Below are 15542 nucleotides of genomic sequence, written 5' to 3'. Positions count from 1 at the left end.
CAGGGAAAAAAACAACAAAAATGCAGAGTACGTAACAGCAAGTACAAATCCCATCACTCAGGTAGACATATAAACAAAACATTTGGATCAGTCTATTCACTGGTTTGACAAGTCGCCCAAGTCTGGTTCTGATCTGGGAAGCATCCCCGGTTTGGCCATAGTCAACCTTTGGGGACTGAGCAATGGCATGAGCAACTATATCCACCGCTACCTCAGGTGTAGTAGAGCATACTTGTACACCCTCCCCACAGCTCGTAGCAATATTGACCTCTTGGGATGCCGTGCTAGAACCAGCTTGGTCAAAGTCCACTTCAACAGACAAGCCCGATGCGGCTGGCAGGACTGAATCCATGCTTGAAACATCAGTAACATCTCCCTGAGACCGGCTGGACTCCGTCAACTGCGACACCCATGCAATTGTCCTCTCTTCAGGGCATCATGGGAATCCCCCAGCAGCCTACACCTGGCAGCATAACTAAGGGAGGATTCAGGGTCACCTGATCCAAAAAGGAAAGTTTGAATCTTAAAAGCAGAGCTAGTGTCTGTCAGCAGCCAAGGTGCAAAATTAGAGAGGGCTAAAAAAGACCCAGTCAGAGAAGCTCAGATCATAGCAGCTGTTTGAAGATATTCAGAGTTCATATTTAAACTGAAGCGGTCCAGTGATGTGTGCAATGAGTTTGATGGGACATGTGAAGAGCTGTGATCTGCAGAGTCTGACAGAGGAGGCAGCGTGCACATCAATAATATCACTATAATCAAGGTTAAGAATATAACCTGTGCACGTTTTTACTAACTGCTGACTGGTAAACCAAAACTTTTCATAATAAAGTCAAATCTAAAGTTTGCACTCAGTGCTCCGTCTGAACTTTGTTGTCCAACCGACCGGATGACCCGAGCCGCAAGACCAAGGCTTTGCTGCAGTAAGGACCAGCACAGATATTCACCTACGGCTCTCTTTAACACGCAGTTACAACGATTCAACGTGTCAAGATTCAACATGCATCATGCCAAGCTATGCGTTTTCTCTACACTGGTAGAGTGTAGAGAAAACGCATAGCTTGGCATGAATGATTTCACAGCATATGTTTAAGGACTAATGAACACGTCTGAGTTTACTTTGGACACACAGGGTCTACAGTATACTTACAGACTCAAGTATACACATACACACTGATATTTGGTTATCTCTTAGCAAGTTGCTCATCAAGCAGACACTTTTGGTATCAACAGGCTACCAGATGATATTTGACATCTCTTCTTGGTAGAGTTCATTTAAACTTGGTTCCTTTACACAGCCGGCTTTTAAGGTCTCCCATTTTCAACAGGGTTGAAGTCAGTTAATGTTAGCCCGCTTTATCCATTCCAGATCTAGTGTTAATGTGTGTTTGTCCCCAACTGTGTCCACGTTTCAACCCTGTAGTTACTGATTGAAGGTTACTCCATTACTTGAACAAATTTGTGTAATGTACCACTGGCACCAAACAGCACGATGCTGCCTCCACTATGCGTGCTCGCTGCTGCAGTGCTCCTGCGTTTGAAAGCCTCAGCTTTACCTCTTGGACCGATTTTAGACCCCGAGTGACCCCGAGTGCATCAAACACATCCTTTTTATCACTAACGAGATGTTAACAAGCCTCGTCATGTAAAAAGATATCGCAGAACATCTGAGGAGCTTGGAAAGAAATTTTCTTCCGAGAAGCTTCTCCAGTTCCAGACCAAAGGGTGGAGAGTCCCAGATTTTAGCCCTATGGGAGTGTCCCTTAATGAGATCGTTGACAAAATATTGACCGTAGTGCCTCATCATATGAGGCAAGGTGTGAAAACAGGTGTGGGTCATTATCAGCAGAGGCTCCAGGTGAACCCACTGTGAAACCTAGCCCCACCCTATCATGTGACTCACTGAGGTCAGATGACCCAGGATGTGAGTGGGTGTGTGAAGGATCTCAAAACTGGATTATAGATGGCAGTTGGTGTCGTAAGCCCCGCCCTCTGTTCCAGGATGGTCGTTCACAGTGGAGTAAATCTGTGTCCACTGTGAACGACCATCTTTGAACATGCGATGAGGCACATGATCAATAGTGGGTCAACGACCCTCTTGGGTCCCATTAGGACTTGAATCTGGGACTCACCATCATTAGATTTATGAGACACTATATATGTAGAAGTCGTGCTCTGCAGTGAGTCCACCCTGGAAAAGGAAGAGTTCGAAGAACTCGTTAGAAACGCCCAAAACGACATTCCTGCCTGTGACGAGCGGAAATCTCTGACCACAGTTCTATGAAGGGAGCTGAAGGAGGGGCTGTGTTGGTAAGCTAGAGAGGACCAAGGGTCGAGGTGACAGTAGAGTCACGAGTGTGATTTCAGGTGAAGGGAGCACGACTAGATGAGCCTACAGGTGTGAGATCTAAGTGTCAGATGTCGGTTGGGTATAACCAGCGCTGTACATTCACGGCAGGATGGTGCAGCAGTTCGCTGTGGACTTTGAGAAGCGCATCGAAGGGTCCGGGGATCAGGTGGACACCTACGAGCTGTCGGGAGGGGCGAAGATCAACCGCATCTTCCACGAACGCTTCCCCTTCGAACTGGTCAAGGTAACCGTTCCGCTCAGGTGACATCATCGCACCATGTGCGACATCATGCCGGTTCAGTGTGCGACTGCGACACCCATGCAATTGTCCTCTCTTCAGGGTCCAAAGGTTCAGAGACAACCTCCAGGTCAGCTGTCCCATCCATGGCATCGGGTGAGCAGTCACCATCAGCACCAACACAGCTCACAGCAGGGGCATTCAAATCTCCCTCCCTATACGCAGCCCACACCAGAGACTCTGAGGAGCTCACTTATCGATTGACTCTCAAAATTAGCACCCTGGTCGCTGTGCATCCTTTCCAGAAAGCCGAACACACAGAAGTACCTGTTCCAGAGAAGCCTTGCAAGCTGTTTAGCCGACTGGTCCTTGTATGGGAAGGCCTGCGCCCATCCAGTGAAGTGGTCTGTGATGACCAAGACGTCCACAGACTTGTGTGAAGCCTCAGCCGACCAAAAGTTGATGCAGACCAACTCCAACAGTCTGGACAAGGACATGCTGAGCAAAAGAGCACGACCCTCTGGTTAGATGGTCTTACTGACTACGCAGCGCTGGCATCCCCGTACATGGCCTCTCACGTCACGCCCAAGGTTCAACCTGAGAAATCTCTTTCTAGCCAGGTCTAAACTCCTGAACTGGCCCTGGTGACCAGCATCATCATGGATCCCTCTGAGGACCTCGGCCTTCAACGAGTCAGGAACCACGAACTGCAGTCGTCTGTTACCTGATATCTGGTCTCTGGAGACTCTGTACAACACACCGTTGTTGAGAACCAGCTTCTCCCAGTGGCTCAGGTATCTTTTAACAAGGACCGGGTCCCCTACCCGCTCTCTCCTTGAGGGTCTCCTGTGTCTCTCAACGTAGAAGACGACGTGGGAAAGCACGTATTCAATTGTATTCTATTGAATCTATTGTAAAAAAAAAATCAAAACAAAAGAAAACATAAACTTTCTGTTATTTCATTCCTCGGGGAGTCTTTACAGTTAACAAACATCGAGCCCCTGGGCCGTATGTTTGACACCCCTGACATAGTGAGTGAAGAAGAAACACCCAGTGCATCATGGGAATCCCCCAGCAGCCTACACCTGGCAGCATAACTAAGGGAGGATTCAGGGTCACCTGATCCAAAAAGGAAAGTTTGAATCTTAAAAGCAGAGCTAGTGTCTGTCAGCAGCCAAGGTGCAAAATTAGAGAGGGCTAAAAAAGACCCAGTCAGAGAAGCTCAGATCATAGCAGCTGTTTGAAGATATTCAGAGTTCATATTTAAACTGAAGCGGTCCAGTGATGTGTGCAATGAGTTTGATGGGACATGTGAAGAGCTGTGATCTGCAGAGTCTGACAGAGGAGGCAGCGTGCACATCAATAATATCACTATAATCAAGGTTAAGAATATAACCTGTGCACGTTTTTACTAACTGCTGACTGGTAAACCAAAACTTTTCATAATAAAGTCAAATCTAAAGTTTGCACTCAGTGCTCCGTCTGAACTTTGTTGTCCAACCGAACACTCAAATATTTATAGGATTACACACTTTCAATACAATCTCCCAGTTTATAAAAAACAATCTGTGAGTGATTTCTGGAAAACAGGATGAATTTGGTTTTATTAGCATTAATAACTAACTTTAAGCTGCACAATAAAGTCTGCAGCCACTGCAATGCAGTTTAAAGCACCTCAACAGGATGATTCAGAGTCGAGTGAGTCGGCCTACGGTACAGCGTCATCTGCAGAAAGGTGCAGATTTATTATTAATACAAATATCAAATAAATCAGCGGCGTTGTTGGGCTCAGCCTGCCCTTGGTAGGGTCTCCCAAGGACAACTGGGCCTGGTTTAAGGCCAGAACGAGTGTGAATAACACGACCTCTGAAAAAGCACTTTGGTGGTACCAAAGACACGGCTCAGCCTGTCCTTCGCAAAGTCGATCAGACAGCCAGAGGCTTACAGACATCGTTCAGAATCTAATGATCAATAAAATTATGTACAGTCCTGTCCTTTGTTACTAGCTCGTATCTTTGTTCCTCCTCTCAGGGACTTCCTCCCTCGTGGATCCGGCATCGTCACTCGGCGTCCCCTCGTGCTGCAGCTCATCAACTGTCCCACAGGTGAGACTCACAGTGCAGAGACACGTGGTTCGTCCGTGCGGTGTCTGATCTGATCGTGTGATGTATATTGATCAGAGTATGCCGAGTTCCTGCACTGCAAAGGGAAGAAGTTCACAGACTTTGATGAAGTTCGTCAGGAGATTGAAGCTGAAACGGATCGAGTGACGGGGCAGAACAAAGGCATCAGTCCGGTCCCCATCAACCTCAGAGTCTACTCCCCCAATGGTAACACACACACACACACACACACACACATACACACCTGTCCTGGTCCTGACTCTGCTGTCTGTCCTCAGTCCTGAACCTGACTCTGGTGGATCTTCCTGGGATGACGAAGGTCGCAGTGGGCGACCAGCCACCCGACATCGAGCACCAGATCAGAGACATGATCATGCAGTTCGTTACTAAGGAAAACTGCCTCCTATTGGCTGTTTCCCCAGCCAACTCTGACCTTGCTAACTCTGACGCCCTGAAGATCGCTAAGGAGGTTGACCCACAAGGTAAGGCTCCTGACAGCTCCACCTGCATCTTTCACCTGTACTGTTCTTTCCTGGACTAAATAAAGTGTTTCGGTAATGTCGCGCAGGTCTGAGGACCATCGGGGTCATCACCAAACTGGATCTGATGGATGAAGGGACCGACGCCAGAGACATCCTGGAGAACAAACTGCTGCCGCTACGAAGAGGTACAGATGCATGACATTACACCAAACCCTCTCACTGGTTGGTGGTCAGCTGCCTGCTCAGTCAGATTTGAAGTCACCTCAAACACTTTCATTTCAAATTTCACTCAATGTGGAGGTGAAGAGACAGAACAGGCTACAGCTGAGCAGACAGAGACAATATGAGACTTTCACTGTGTCAGGTTACATCGGGGTCGTGAATCGCAGTCAGAAAGACATCGATGGGAAGAAAGACATCACCGCAGCCCTGCAGGCCGAGAGGAAGTTCTTCCTATCTCACCCAGCTTACCGTCACCTGGCAGACCGCATGGGCACCGCCTACCTGCAGAAGATTCTCAACCAGGTAAATGCACAAGATCTCTCCCAAGTCTTCTGACTGCAAGGATTTCAAATCTGTCTTTCCACAGGGCTGGGCAGTGAGTTCTGTTAGCTTAGCACAAACACTGGCACAGCTAAAGGTCCTCACTGTATAAATACTCTTTGAATTTCCCCAGAACATTTCCAAAACACTGTCTGATTTTTGAGGAAGTTATGAGGAGCAGGATTCTGGATTTAACAGGGAGCCAATGAAGGGACGGCGATACAGGAGAAATCTGCTCCCTGTCCCTGTCAGGACTCTTGCTGCAGCATTTTGGATTAACTGCAAATGGAAGAAAGCAGTCTTACATATTTGTTTAATATGTGCATTGAAGGACATGTCCTGGTCAGAAATGACTCCAAGGTTCCTCACAGCGTTACTGGAGGCCAAGGTAATGCCATCCAGAGTAAGAATCTGCTTAGATACCATATTTCTAAGATTTTCAGGGCCGAGTACAATAACCTCAGTTTGATCTGAATTAAGAAGCAGAAAGTTAGCGGCCATCCAGGTCTTTATGTCTTCAAGACATTCCTGCAGTTTAACTCATTGGTGTGTGTTATCTGGCTTCATGGACAGATAGAGCTGGGTGTCATCTGCATAGCAGTGTAAATGTATGCTATGTCTTCTAATGATGCTGCCTAAGGGAAGCATGTATAATGTAAACAGAATTGGTCCTAGCACTGAACCCTGTGGAACTCCATAATTAACCTCAGTGTGTGAAGAGGACTCTCCATTTACATGCACAAACTGGAGTCTATTAGATAGATATGATACAAACCCCTGCCTTTAATTCCACCTATGTTCTGATGTCAGTGATAAATAACAGAGCACCTCTCTGCTACCTCCAGCAACTGACCAATCACATTCGGGACACGTTGCCGGCGTTGCGCAGTAAACTGCAGAGTCAGCTGCTTTCCATCGAGAAGGAGGTGGAGGAGTACAAGAACTTCAGACCGGATGACCCGAGCCGCAAGACCAAGGCTTTGCTGCAGTAAGGACCAGCACAGATATTCACCTACGGCTCTCTTTAACACGCAGTTACAACGATTCAACGTGTCAAGATTCAACATGCATCATGCCAAGCTATGCGTTTTCTCTACACTGGTAGAGTGTAGAGAAAACGCATAGCTTGGCATGAATGATTTCACAGCATATGTTTAAGGACTAATGAACACGTCTGAGTTTACTTTGGACACACAGGGTCTACAGTATACTTACAGACTCAAGTATACACATACACACTGATATTTGGTTATCTCTTAGCAAGTTGCTCATCAAGCAGACACTTTTGGTATCAACAGGCTACCAGATGATATTTGACATCTCTTCTTGGTAGAGTTCATTTAAACTTGGTTCCTTTACACAGCCGGCTTTTAAGGTCTCCCATTTTCAACAGGGTTGAAGTCAGTTAATGTTAGCCCGCTTTATCCATTCCAGATCTAGTGTTAATGTGTGTTTGTCCCCAACTGTGTCCACGTTTCAACCCTGTAGTTACTGATTGAAGGTTACTCCATTACTTGAACAAATTTGTGTAATGTACCACTGGCACCAAACAGCACGATGCTGCCTCCACTATGCGTGCTCGCTGCTGCAGTGCTCCTGCGTTTGAAAGCCTCAGCTTTACCTCTTGGACCGATTTTAGACCCCGAGTGACCCCGAGTGCATCAAACACATCCTTTTTATCACTAACGAGATGTTAACAAGCCTCGTCATGTAAAAAGATATCGCAGAACATCTGAGGAGCTTGGAAAGAAATTTTCTTCCGAGAAGCTTCTCCAGTTCCAGACCAAAGGGTGGAGAGTCCCAGATTTTAGCCCTATGGGAGTGTCCCTTAATGAGATCGTTGACAAAATATTGACCGTAGTGCCTCATCATATGAGGCAAGGTGTGAAAACAGGTGTGGGTCATTATCAGCAGAGGCTCCAGGTGAACCCACTGTGAAACCTAGCCCCACCCTATCATGTGACTCACTGAGGTCAGATGACCCAGGATGTGAGTGGGTGTGTGAAGGATCTCAAAACTGGATTATAGATGGCAGTTGGTGTCGTAAGCCCCGCCCTCTGTTCCAGGATGGTCGTTCACAGTGGAGTAAATCTGTGTCCACTGTGAACGACCATCTTTGAACATGCGATGAGGCACATGATCAATAGTGGGTCAACGACCCTCTTGGGTCCCATTAGGACTTGAATCTGGGACTCACCATCATTAGATTTATGAGACACTATATATGTAGAAGTCGTGCTCTGCAGTGAGTCCACCCTGGAAAAGGAAGAGTTCGAAGAACTCGTTAGAAACGCCCAAAACGACATTCCTGCCTGTGACGAGCGGAAATCTCTGACCACAGTTCTATGAAGGGAGCTGAAGGAGGGGCTGTGTTGGTAAGCTAGAGAGGACCAAGGGTCGAGGTGACAGTAGAGTCACGAGTGTGATTTCAGGTGAAGGGAGCACGACTAGATGAGCCTACAGGTGTGAGATCTAAGTGTCAGATGTCGGTTGGGTATAACCAGCGCTGTACATTCACGGCAGGATGGTGCAGCAGTTCGCTGTGGACTTTGAGAAGCGCATCGAAGGGTCCGGGGATCAGGTGGACACCTACGAGCTGTCGGGAGGGGCGAAGATCAACCGCATCTTCCACGAACGCTTCCCCTTCGAACTGGTCAAGGTAACCGTTCCGCTCAGGTGACATCATCGCACCATGTGCGACATCATGCCGGTTCAGTGTGCAGCAGGACTTCCTGTGGCAGGCGAGTGATGTCATAAATGTGTTTGTGCAGCTGGAGAGTGATGAGAAGACTCTTCGTAAGGAGATCAGCTACGCCATCAAGAACATCCACGGGATAAGGTGGGTTTGTTTCTAAAGTCCTGCCTGATTGTAATATCAAACCTCGGTAAAAAATCCCTGTTTATTCTGTCTGCAGTACCTCCACTGTACAGCAGGGGGTGCAGTGCGCATGCTACCTGTTCATTTATTTGGGTTTGAACATTTTCTCTCGGCACGTTCTTCCTGTTTATGGATCCAGATGTATTCATGGATTATTAGCTTGTCATCTTTGAGGGCGCTGCCACTCAAAGATGTCTTCATCCGCTGAATAATCGACATTAGAGTACGAGTTTCATCCATAAACATCTGCCAATGTTATCCTGGGAACGTGTGTGTGTGTGAGACGCTGTTACAGAGAAACAGTTACACTAACTGTGCTCAGACAGCAGACGTGCGTCCCTGCAGCTTACTGTAACAAGTGCTGCATAGCTTTGATCTTTTTTCTATTCAGTTCAATTTAATTTACACAGCGCCAAATCACAACAACAGTCGCCTCAAGGTGCTTTATATTGTACAGTATATCCTATAATAATAGATACAGAGAAAATCCCAACAATCATATGACCCCCTACGAGCAAGCACTTTGGCGACAGTGGGAAGGAAAAACTCCCTTTGAACAGGAAGAACCAGGCTCAGGGAGGGGCGGGGCCATCTGCTGTGATTGGTTGGGGAGAGAGAAGGAAGACAGGATAAAAGACATGCTGTGGAAGAGAGACAGAGGTTAATGAGTGTGTGTCGCTGCGCTCGCAGAATTCTAATCCTTTAATTGTCCCACAAAGGGGGAACTTTGGTTGTATCAGCAGCAAAAACACACAAACAGACTAGAAACAGAAACACAATTTTTACATATTTACATCTTGGACAATAGCAAAACAGAGTACTGTACAGTTATTAAAATTAGAGTACAGATAAGTGGCAAACCTAGGTTGTAGTGTGAAATGGAAAACTGAATACAGGGGTGAGTGTGAATGCGCTCACCTGTGCGCTCACCTGTGCTCAGGACGGGTCTGTTCACCCCTGACATGGCATTCGAGACGATCGTGAAGCGTCTGATCGCTCAGCTCAAAGAGCCGTGTCAGAAATGTGTCGACATGGTGATCAGCGAGCTCGTCAACACCGTCAGGCAGTGCACGCAGAAGGTACTACACATACTACGAGTACTATCATCGCACAGTACTAAGCGCTAATACACAGTACTGACTACAGTGACCTTTGACCTCCTCCTGCCTGCAGCTGGCTCAGTATCCGATGCTCAGAGAGGAGATGGAGAGGATCGTCACTCAGCACATCAGAGACCGAGAGAGCCGCTCCAAAGAGCAGGTTGGTCACATGACACCGTCGCCATCTTGGTATGATCCTGACCATCGCAGTTCAGGCACTGGAGAGTCGTGGCCTATTCCAGCTGTCATTGGGTGAGAGGCGGGGCTCACCTTAGCAGGTGGGCAGGCTGTGACAGGGCCGTCCTCTTCACCGCCACCAAGTCATAGAAGATTTGCAGGATACATGGACATCACCTGTGTCACATGCCGCTGATGGCTGTCCGTCTCCCTCCTCAGGTGATGCTGCTGATCGACATCGAGTTGGCCTACGTGAACACAAACCACGAGGACTTCATCGGCTTCGCAAAGTAAGACCCTTAAACCGACTTCCTGTCAGGCTCACCTGTATCCCTGATACACAGGTACAGGTGTGTCAGCTGTCTGATACACCACCTGAGCTGTGTGAACACTCACCTGGGGTGTGTGTGTGTGTGTGTGTGTGTGTGTCTGTGTGTGTGTGTGTGTGTGTGTGTGTCTGTGTGTGTGTGTGTGTCTGTGTGTGTGTGTGTGTGTGTGTGTGTCTGTGTGTGTGTGTGTGTGTGTGTGTGTGTGTGTGTGTGTGTCTGTGTGTGTGTCTGTGTGTGTGTGTGTGTGTGTGTGTGTCTGTGTGTGTGTGTGTGTGTGTGTCTGTGTGTCTGTGTGTGTGTGTGTGTGTCTGTGTGTCTGTGTGTGTGTGTGCGTGTGTGTGTCTGTGTGTGTGTGTGTGTGTGTGTGTCTGTGTGTGTGTGTGTGTGTGTGTCAGCGCTCAGCAGAAAAGCAGTCAGATGAACAAGAAGAAGGCAGCAGGAAACCAGGTGAGTGTGTGCAGGTATCCTGGGAAAGGAGGAGCAACACGATGAAGTGTGGGAGGACGCCATCTTTAACCTCTTTTTCTTCCTCTGTCTCCAACGCCTCTGTTGCCACGGCAACCAGGATGAGATCATGGTGAGTGTGTGTGTTCATGTGTAGCGTAATGGGAAGGGTGAGGGTGCACCTGTGTTGGAGCTGGTTTACTGGAAACACTGGTGTCATTGACCTGTGAAATGCAGGTTTAAAGCAACCTTTGACCTTTGATCTGGATTTGAATCCTCCTCCTGAGGTGGTTCGTGATGTTGGTCCAGGTGTTATTTGATCTTTACCTGATACCAAACGTCCAGGTTTCTGCGGAGACTGCAGCCCAACATCAGATGTTTTCACATTTTAGCGATTAGTGACATCATCAACAGTCACATGTTTTACTGATGCCGTGCGCAGGTGATCCGTAAAGGCTGGCTCACCATCAACAACATCAGCATCATGAAGGGCGGAGCCAAAGAGTACTGGTTCGTCCTGACTGCTGAGACGCTGTCCTGGTACAAAGATGACGAGGTAACACACACTGGCACAGACACCTGCACAAACGCACACGCATGCTCACACCTGCACCGTGCAGCGCTGTGTGGCAGAGCATGTTTTTATGTACCAGCTGGTTTTGTTTGTGTGCAGAGCTTTGCCGGTGAGCCGTGCCATTACACATCAGACATGTATTTCAAAACTGTCACAATCTGCAGTACAAACCGCGGCTGGACGAGTCATTTCAACACCTCACAGTCTGCAGGAGGAAACCGTGACAAACACACACATGTAAACACGTTGTTGCTCATTTCCATCAGCAGGTTTTTTGATACCAAAGGAAGGTGTCACATGGATCCAGCACAAACCTTTTATTTCTATTTAAAGTTAAATCTAGTTAAATAAAGGTTTACTGAGAGGGCAGAAGCCCGAAAGGCTTTATGCTATTTATCTCACTGCTTTCATTGCACCTCCTACAGGAGAAAGAGAAGAAGTACATGCTGCCTGTAGACAACCTGAAACTGAAGGACATTGAGAAGAGCTTCATGTCCAGCAAACACATCTTCGCCCTGTTCAACACTGAGCACAGGTCAGTGTGATCAGCCACGTCCACACACTGAGAGGTGCTCCGAGCGTCCAGCTCCTACGCTAACGTTTAACAACGAGTTAGTTTCCATCTGAGTGTGATGTGCTGTGATCGAACCGAGAATGAAAGCGTGTGGTTAAAAATCTGAAGGTCAGCGAAGATGGAAACTAAACGGAGCGCCATTTGGACACACAGCGATGTGCCAGCTGCAGCGGCTCGAAACACATCAGCGCAGATGTTTCCGGTGAAGGAGGAGGATGTTAAACTGTTCTCAGTCAAAGTTTAGGCTCTCTGATGGCGCAGACAAACGCCGTCACGTGACAGGAAGTAGACATGGAAAATGGAGATTTGTTTTTCAGCAGCAGATGAGATATGTGTGTGTCGTTGGTTCTGATGATGATCCTGTGATTTGTGTCTGTAGGAACGTGTACAAGGACTACCGTCAGCTGGAGCTGGCCAGCGAGTCTCAGGACGAGGTCGACGGCTGGAAGGCGTCCTTCCTACGTGCTGGAGTGTACCCTGAACGCAGCGTGGTACGCCCAATTTGTACTGTGTTATAACAATATTATTACTGATGTTATTACTTATTACTGCAGTACAATTACATGTAAATACTTTATTCTGTCCTCTCCACACCCTCCATCAGGATAAAGAGAAGGTGAGTGTCTCATGATGCACTTCAGGTGGAGGTGGTGTGTGTGTGTTTAACGGTCAGCGTGTGCAGGTGGAGGTCGAGGAGTCGAGTGGCGACGGGCAGATCCACAGTCTGGACCCTCAGCTGGAGCGGCAGGTGGAGATCGTCAGGAACCTGGTGGACTCGTACCTTGCCATCATCCACCGTACCATCAGGGACCTGATCCCCAAGACCATCATGCACCTAATGGTCAACAATGTACGACACACACACACACACACACACACACACACGTCTATATATACACATTACACATACATACACAAAGCTGTGTAAACCAACTATAAATAACGAATCTAAACTTATATACATAAAATACAGAAATGAATGAGGTGGAATGAATACTACAAAGTGTACATAAGGTGCAGCTGCAGTCTGGCAGTGGGAGCAGTGTGACAGGTCAACTGTTAAGAAGGGAGATGGCGAGGGGAAAGAAACTGTTCCTGTGTCGGGTGGTCCTGGTCTGCAGGCTTCTGTACCGTCTGCCAGAGGGCAGCAGATCAAAAAGTCTGTGTGCAGGGTGTGAGGGGTCTGTGATGATTTTCCCTGCCCGTTTCCTGGTTCTTGAGAGGTACAGATCCTGGATGGAGGGCAGGGGGGCGCTGCACAAGGCCGTACAGGAAGTCATATTGTGAGTCACGTGACCTCCTCTCTGCTCCTCAGACGAAGGACTTCATCCACGCTGACCTGCTGGCTCAGCTGTACTCTTGTGGAGACCAGAACACCCTGATGGAGGAGTCCCAGGAACAGGTGAGGCAGCAGGTGGAGGTGGGAGGGGCTCGGGTTTTAAGCCAATCAGACTCAGACTCTGCTTCTTCCTGCTCTCGTCCAGGCTCAGCACCGCGATGAGATGCTCAGGATGTACCACGCGCTGCGCGAGGGCCTCAGCATCATCGGTGACATCAGCACCTCCACCATCACCACAGCGATGCCTCCGCCTGTTGACGACTCGTGGCTGCAGGTGACGGGGATGCCGTCAGGACGCAGGTATGCCGCTAACAGATGGGCCGTGCTGCGTAACAGACCATGGGCGGCATCGCTGACACTCGGCTGGTCTCTGCAGGTCCCCCATGTCCAGTCCGACCCCCCAGCGCCGGGCCCCTCCTGGCCCTCCTCGTCCAGGTGGTCGTGCCGCCCCGGGTCCCCCCTCCCGTCCGGCGGTGTCACCTGATCCTGGACCCCCACCCTCTATTCCCTCACGACCCAACAGAGCGCCACCACCTGGAGTTCCCAGGTAACGCTCCTCCTAATCCATGTTTATAACAGGAAACCTGAGGTCACAGAGGTCAGGTGATCAGCAGCACGGTCACAGGCTCCTAGCGTGTGCTGAGTTCAAATGCAGTCAGGACAGGTGAGTTTCTGGAGGCAGACTGTACATAAAAGATGAAAGGAGCCTGTGATGTCACATGGTCTCTCACAGTAACGTCACAGCAGCAGTGTTATTGGCCATGTCATTAAAAAAGCTCCGGCAGCACGCACACGGTCCACAGGTCCAGTTCAGGGACATGAGCTGAGCTGAAGCCCAGCAGACAGCCATCAGCTGCAGCCACCTGTTTCATCATCCACCTGTCAGTCAAAGAGGCCACGCCCCTAATAATGGAAACTTTAATCCAGGTGCGTAATAACGCATCCTCCAATAAATGATCCACAGACACCAAACACGTAAAGTTTTACATGGAAATCTGTGGGACTGACTCACTGCTGCTTCGGCTGGATGGTGGAGGAACTGCAGGTGTTGGTTGACGGGTGTGTGTGACAGTGTAAGACGGTCTCGGCGTGCAGTGTACAGGAGCATCAAACAGATGACTGTATCCTGGAATGCTGTTTCTAAACTGTACCATGAACATCCAGATGTTTCCAGGGATTGTCATCAGTGTGTGCAGCTGGCTTCAGCAGAGCTACAGTAAAAGACATCAGTCGTTAAAAAGAGCATTACCTGTGAAAGTGTTTGAACCTGAAGCAGAGAGTTTGTGTTTGTGTGACCCGGATGATGTTTTATCAAAAACTAGCTGAGAGCAACTTTCTTCTTCGTTGGTACTGTAGAACAAAAAGCAGCGATCAACAAACAACCTGCACAGACATGAAAAAGAAAGACTGTCTTTCTTTCCTCAGACTCTCCGTCCTCACCTGTGTGTCTGTTAGCCCAGCATGAGGTCTGCGCACCTGCCCACTCCCACACAGCCCACGGAGCCATGTCTGTCTGTCCTCCTGTCTGTCTGTCCTCCTGTCTGTGCGTGTCTGTGCGTGTGTGTGTGTCTGTGTGTGTGTGTGTCTGTGTGTGTTTTCCTGTCTTTCTGTCCGTTCGTCTCTTGTGTTTGTGTGATCCTGTTCTAACAGTACCTTTCAGAGGTGTTTGACAGTTTCTTATGATTTTCTATGTTTTTGCATAAATTTGATGTAAAAAGGAAAATAACAAAGTAAACACATACGACAATAAGTGCCAGGACTCAGTCTATTCACACCTACAGGCCAGTGGACACTCTGTCAATGATGATCTGTTAGCTCTTTCAAGGATGTTTGATATAAAGGAAGGTTGGAGATTGGCCTGTAATTAGCTAAGACTGCTGGGTCTAGAGATGCTTTTTGAGTAAAGGTTTAACTACAGCCAGCTTGAAGGCCTGTGGTACATAGCTGATTATTAGAGATAGGTTGATCATATTTAAGATCGAAGAATTAATTAATGGCAGGACTTCTTTGAGCAGTTTTGTAGGAATGGGGTCTAAAAGACAGGTTGATGGTTTGGAGGAAGTAATTATTGAAGTTAACTCAGAAAGATCAGTTGGAGAAAAAGAGTCTAACTTAACATCAATGGTACTAAGAGTAGCTGTAGATAATATTACATCTGTGGGATGATTACTGGTAATTTTTTCTCTAATGATAAAAATTGTATTTGTGAAGAAGTTCATGAAGTCATTACTAGTTAACGTTAAAGGGATGGTTGGCTCAACAGAGCTCTGACTGTTTGTCAGCCTGGCTACAGTGCTGAAGAGAAACCTGGGGTTGTTCTTATTTTCTTCAATCAGTGATGAATAGTAAGATGTTCTGGCTTTGCGGAGGGCTTTCTTATAAAGCAGCAAACTA

The 15542-nt window shown here is 47.9% G+C and overlaps 1 protein-coding gene across 2 annotated transcripts in view; it reads left to right on the top strand.

Moving 5' to 3' along the window:
* Nucleotides 1-15542, top strand: part of LOC146563362 (dynamin-1-like) — a 29150-nt gene that overhangs the window by 9090 nt on the left and 4518 nt on the right. The window contains exons 2-22 of one of the 2 annotated variants that reach the window (XM_085295758.1): nt 4617-4690; nt 4766-4915; nt 4987-5190; nt 5277-5375; nt 5555-5715; nt 6579-6721; nt 8257-8392; nt 8505-8572; nt 9552-9690; nt 9785-9871; nt 10108-10178; nt 10613-10664; nt 10783-10794; nt 11104-11217; nt 11661-11770; nt 12189-12300; nt 12414-12425; nt 12492-12659; nt 13125-13211; nt 13294-13448; nt 13525-13695. In XM_085295758.1, the coding sequence (XP_085151884.1) occupies nt 4617-4690; nt 4766-4915; nt 4987-5190; nt 5277-5375; nt 5555-5715; nt 6579-6721; nt 8257-8392; nt 8505-8572; nt 9552-9690; nt 9785-9871; nt 10108-10178; nt 10613-10664; nt 10783-10794; nt 11104-11217; nt 11661-11770; nt 12189-12300; nt 12414-12425; nt 12492-12659; nt 13125-13211; nt 13294-13448; nt 13525-13695 (2325 nt within the window). The remainder of the gene's footprint in view (nt 1-4616; nt 4691-4765; nt 4916-4986; nt 5191-5276; nt 5376-5554; nt 5716-6578; nt 6722-8256; nt 8393-8504; nt 8573-9551; nt 9691-9784; nt 9872-10107; nt 10179-10612; nt 10665-10782; nt 10795-11103; nt 11218-11660; nt 11771-12188; nt 12301-12413; nt 12426-12491; nt 12660-13124; nt 13212-13293; nt 13449-13524; nt 13696-15542) is intronic. The other variant, XM_085295760.1, reaches the window with a different exon arrangement.

This window comes from Mchenga conophoros, linkage group LG12 (genome assembly GCF_057382185.1).
Source record: "Mchenga conophoros isolate Kocher_MC1m ecotype Shallow Benthic linkage group LG12, M_conophoros_male_GT1.1, whole genome shotgun sequence".
Taxonomy (NCBI): domain Eukaryota; kingdom Metazoa; phylum Chordata; class Actinopteri; order Cichliformes; family Cichlidae; genus Mchenga; species Mchenga conophoros.
The sequence above is the reverse complement of the archived record's forward strand: the minus strand, read 5'-3'. Positions and strand labels throughout refer to the sequence as shown.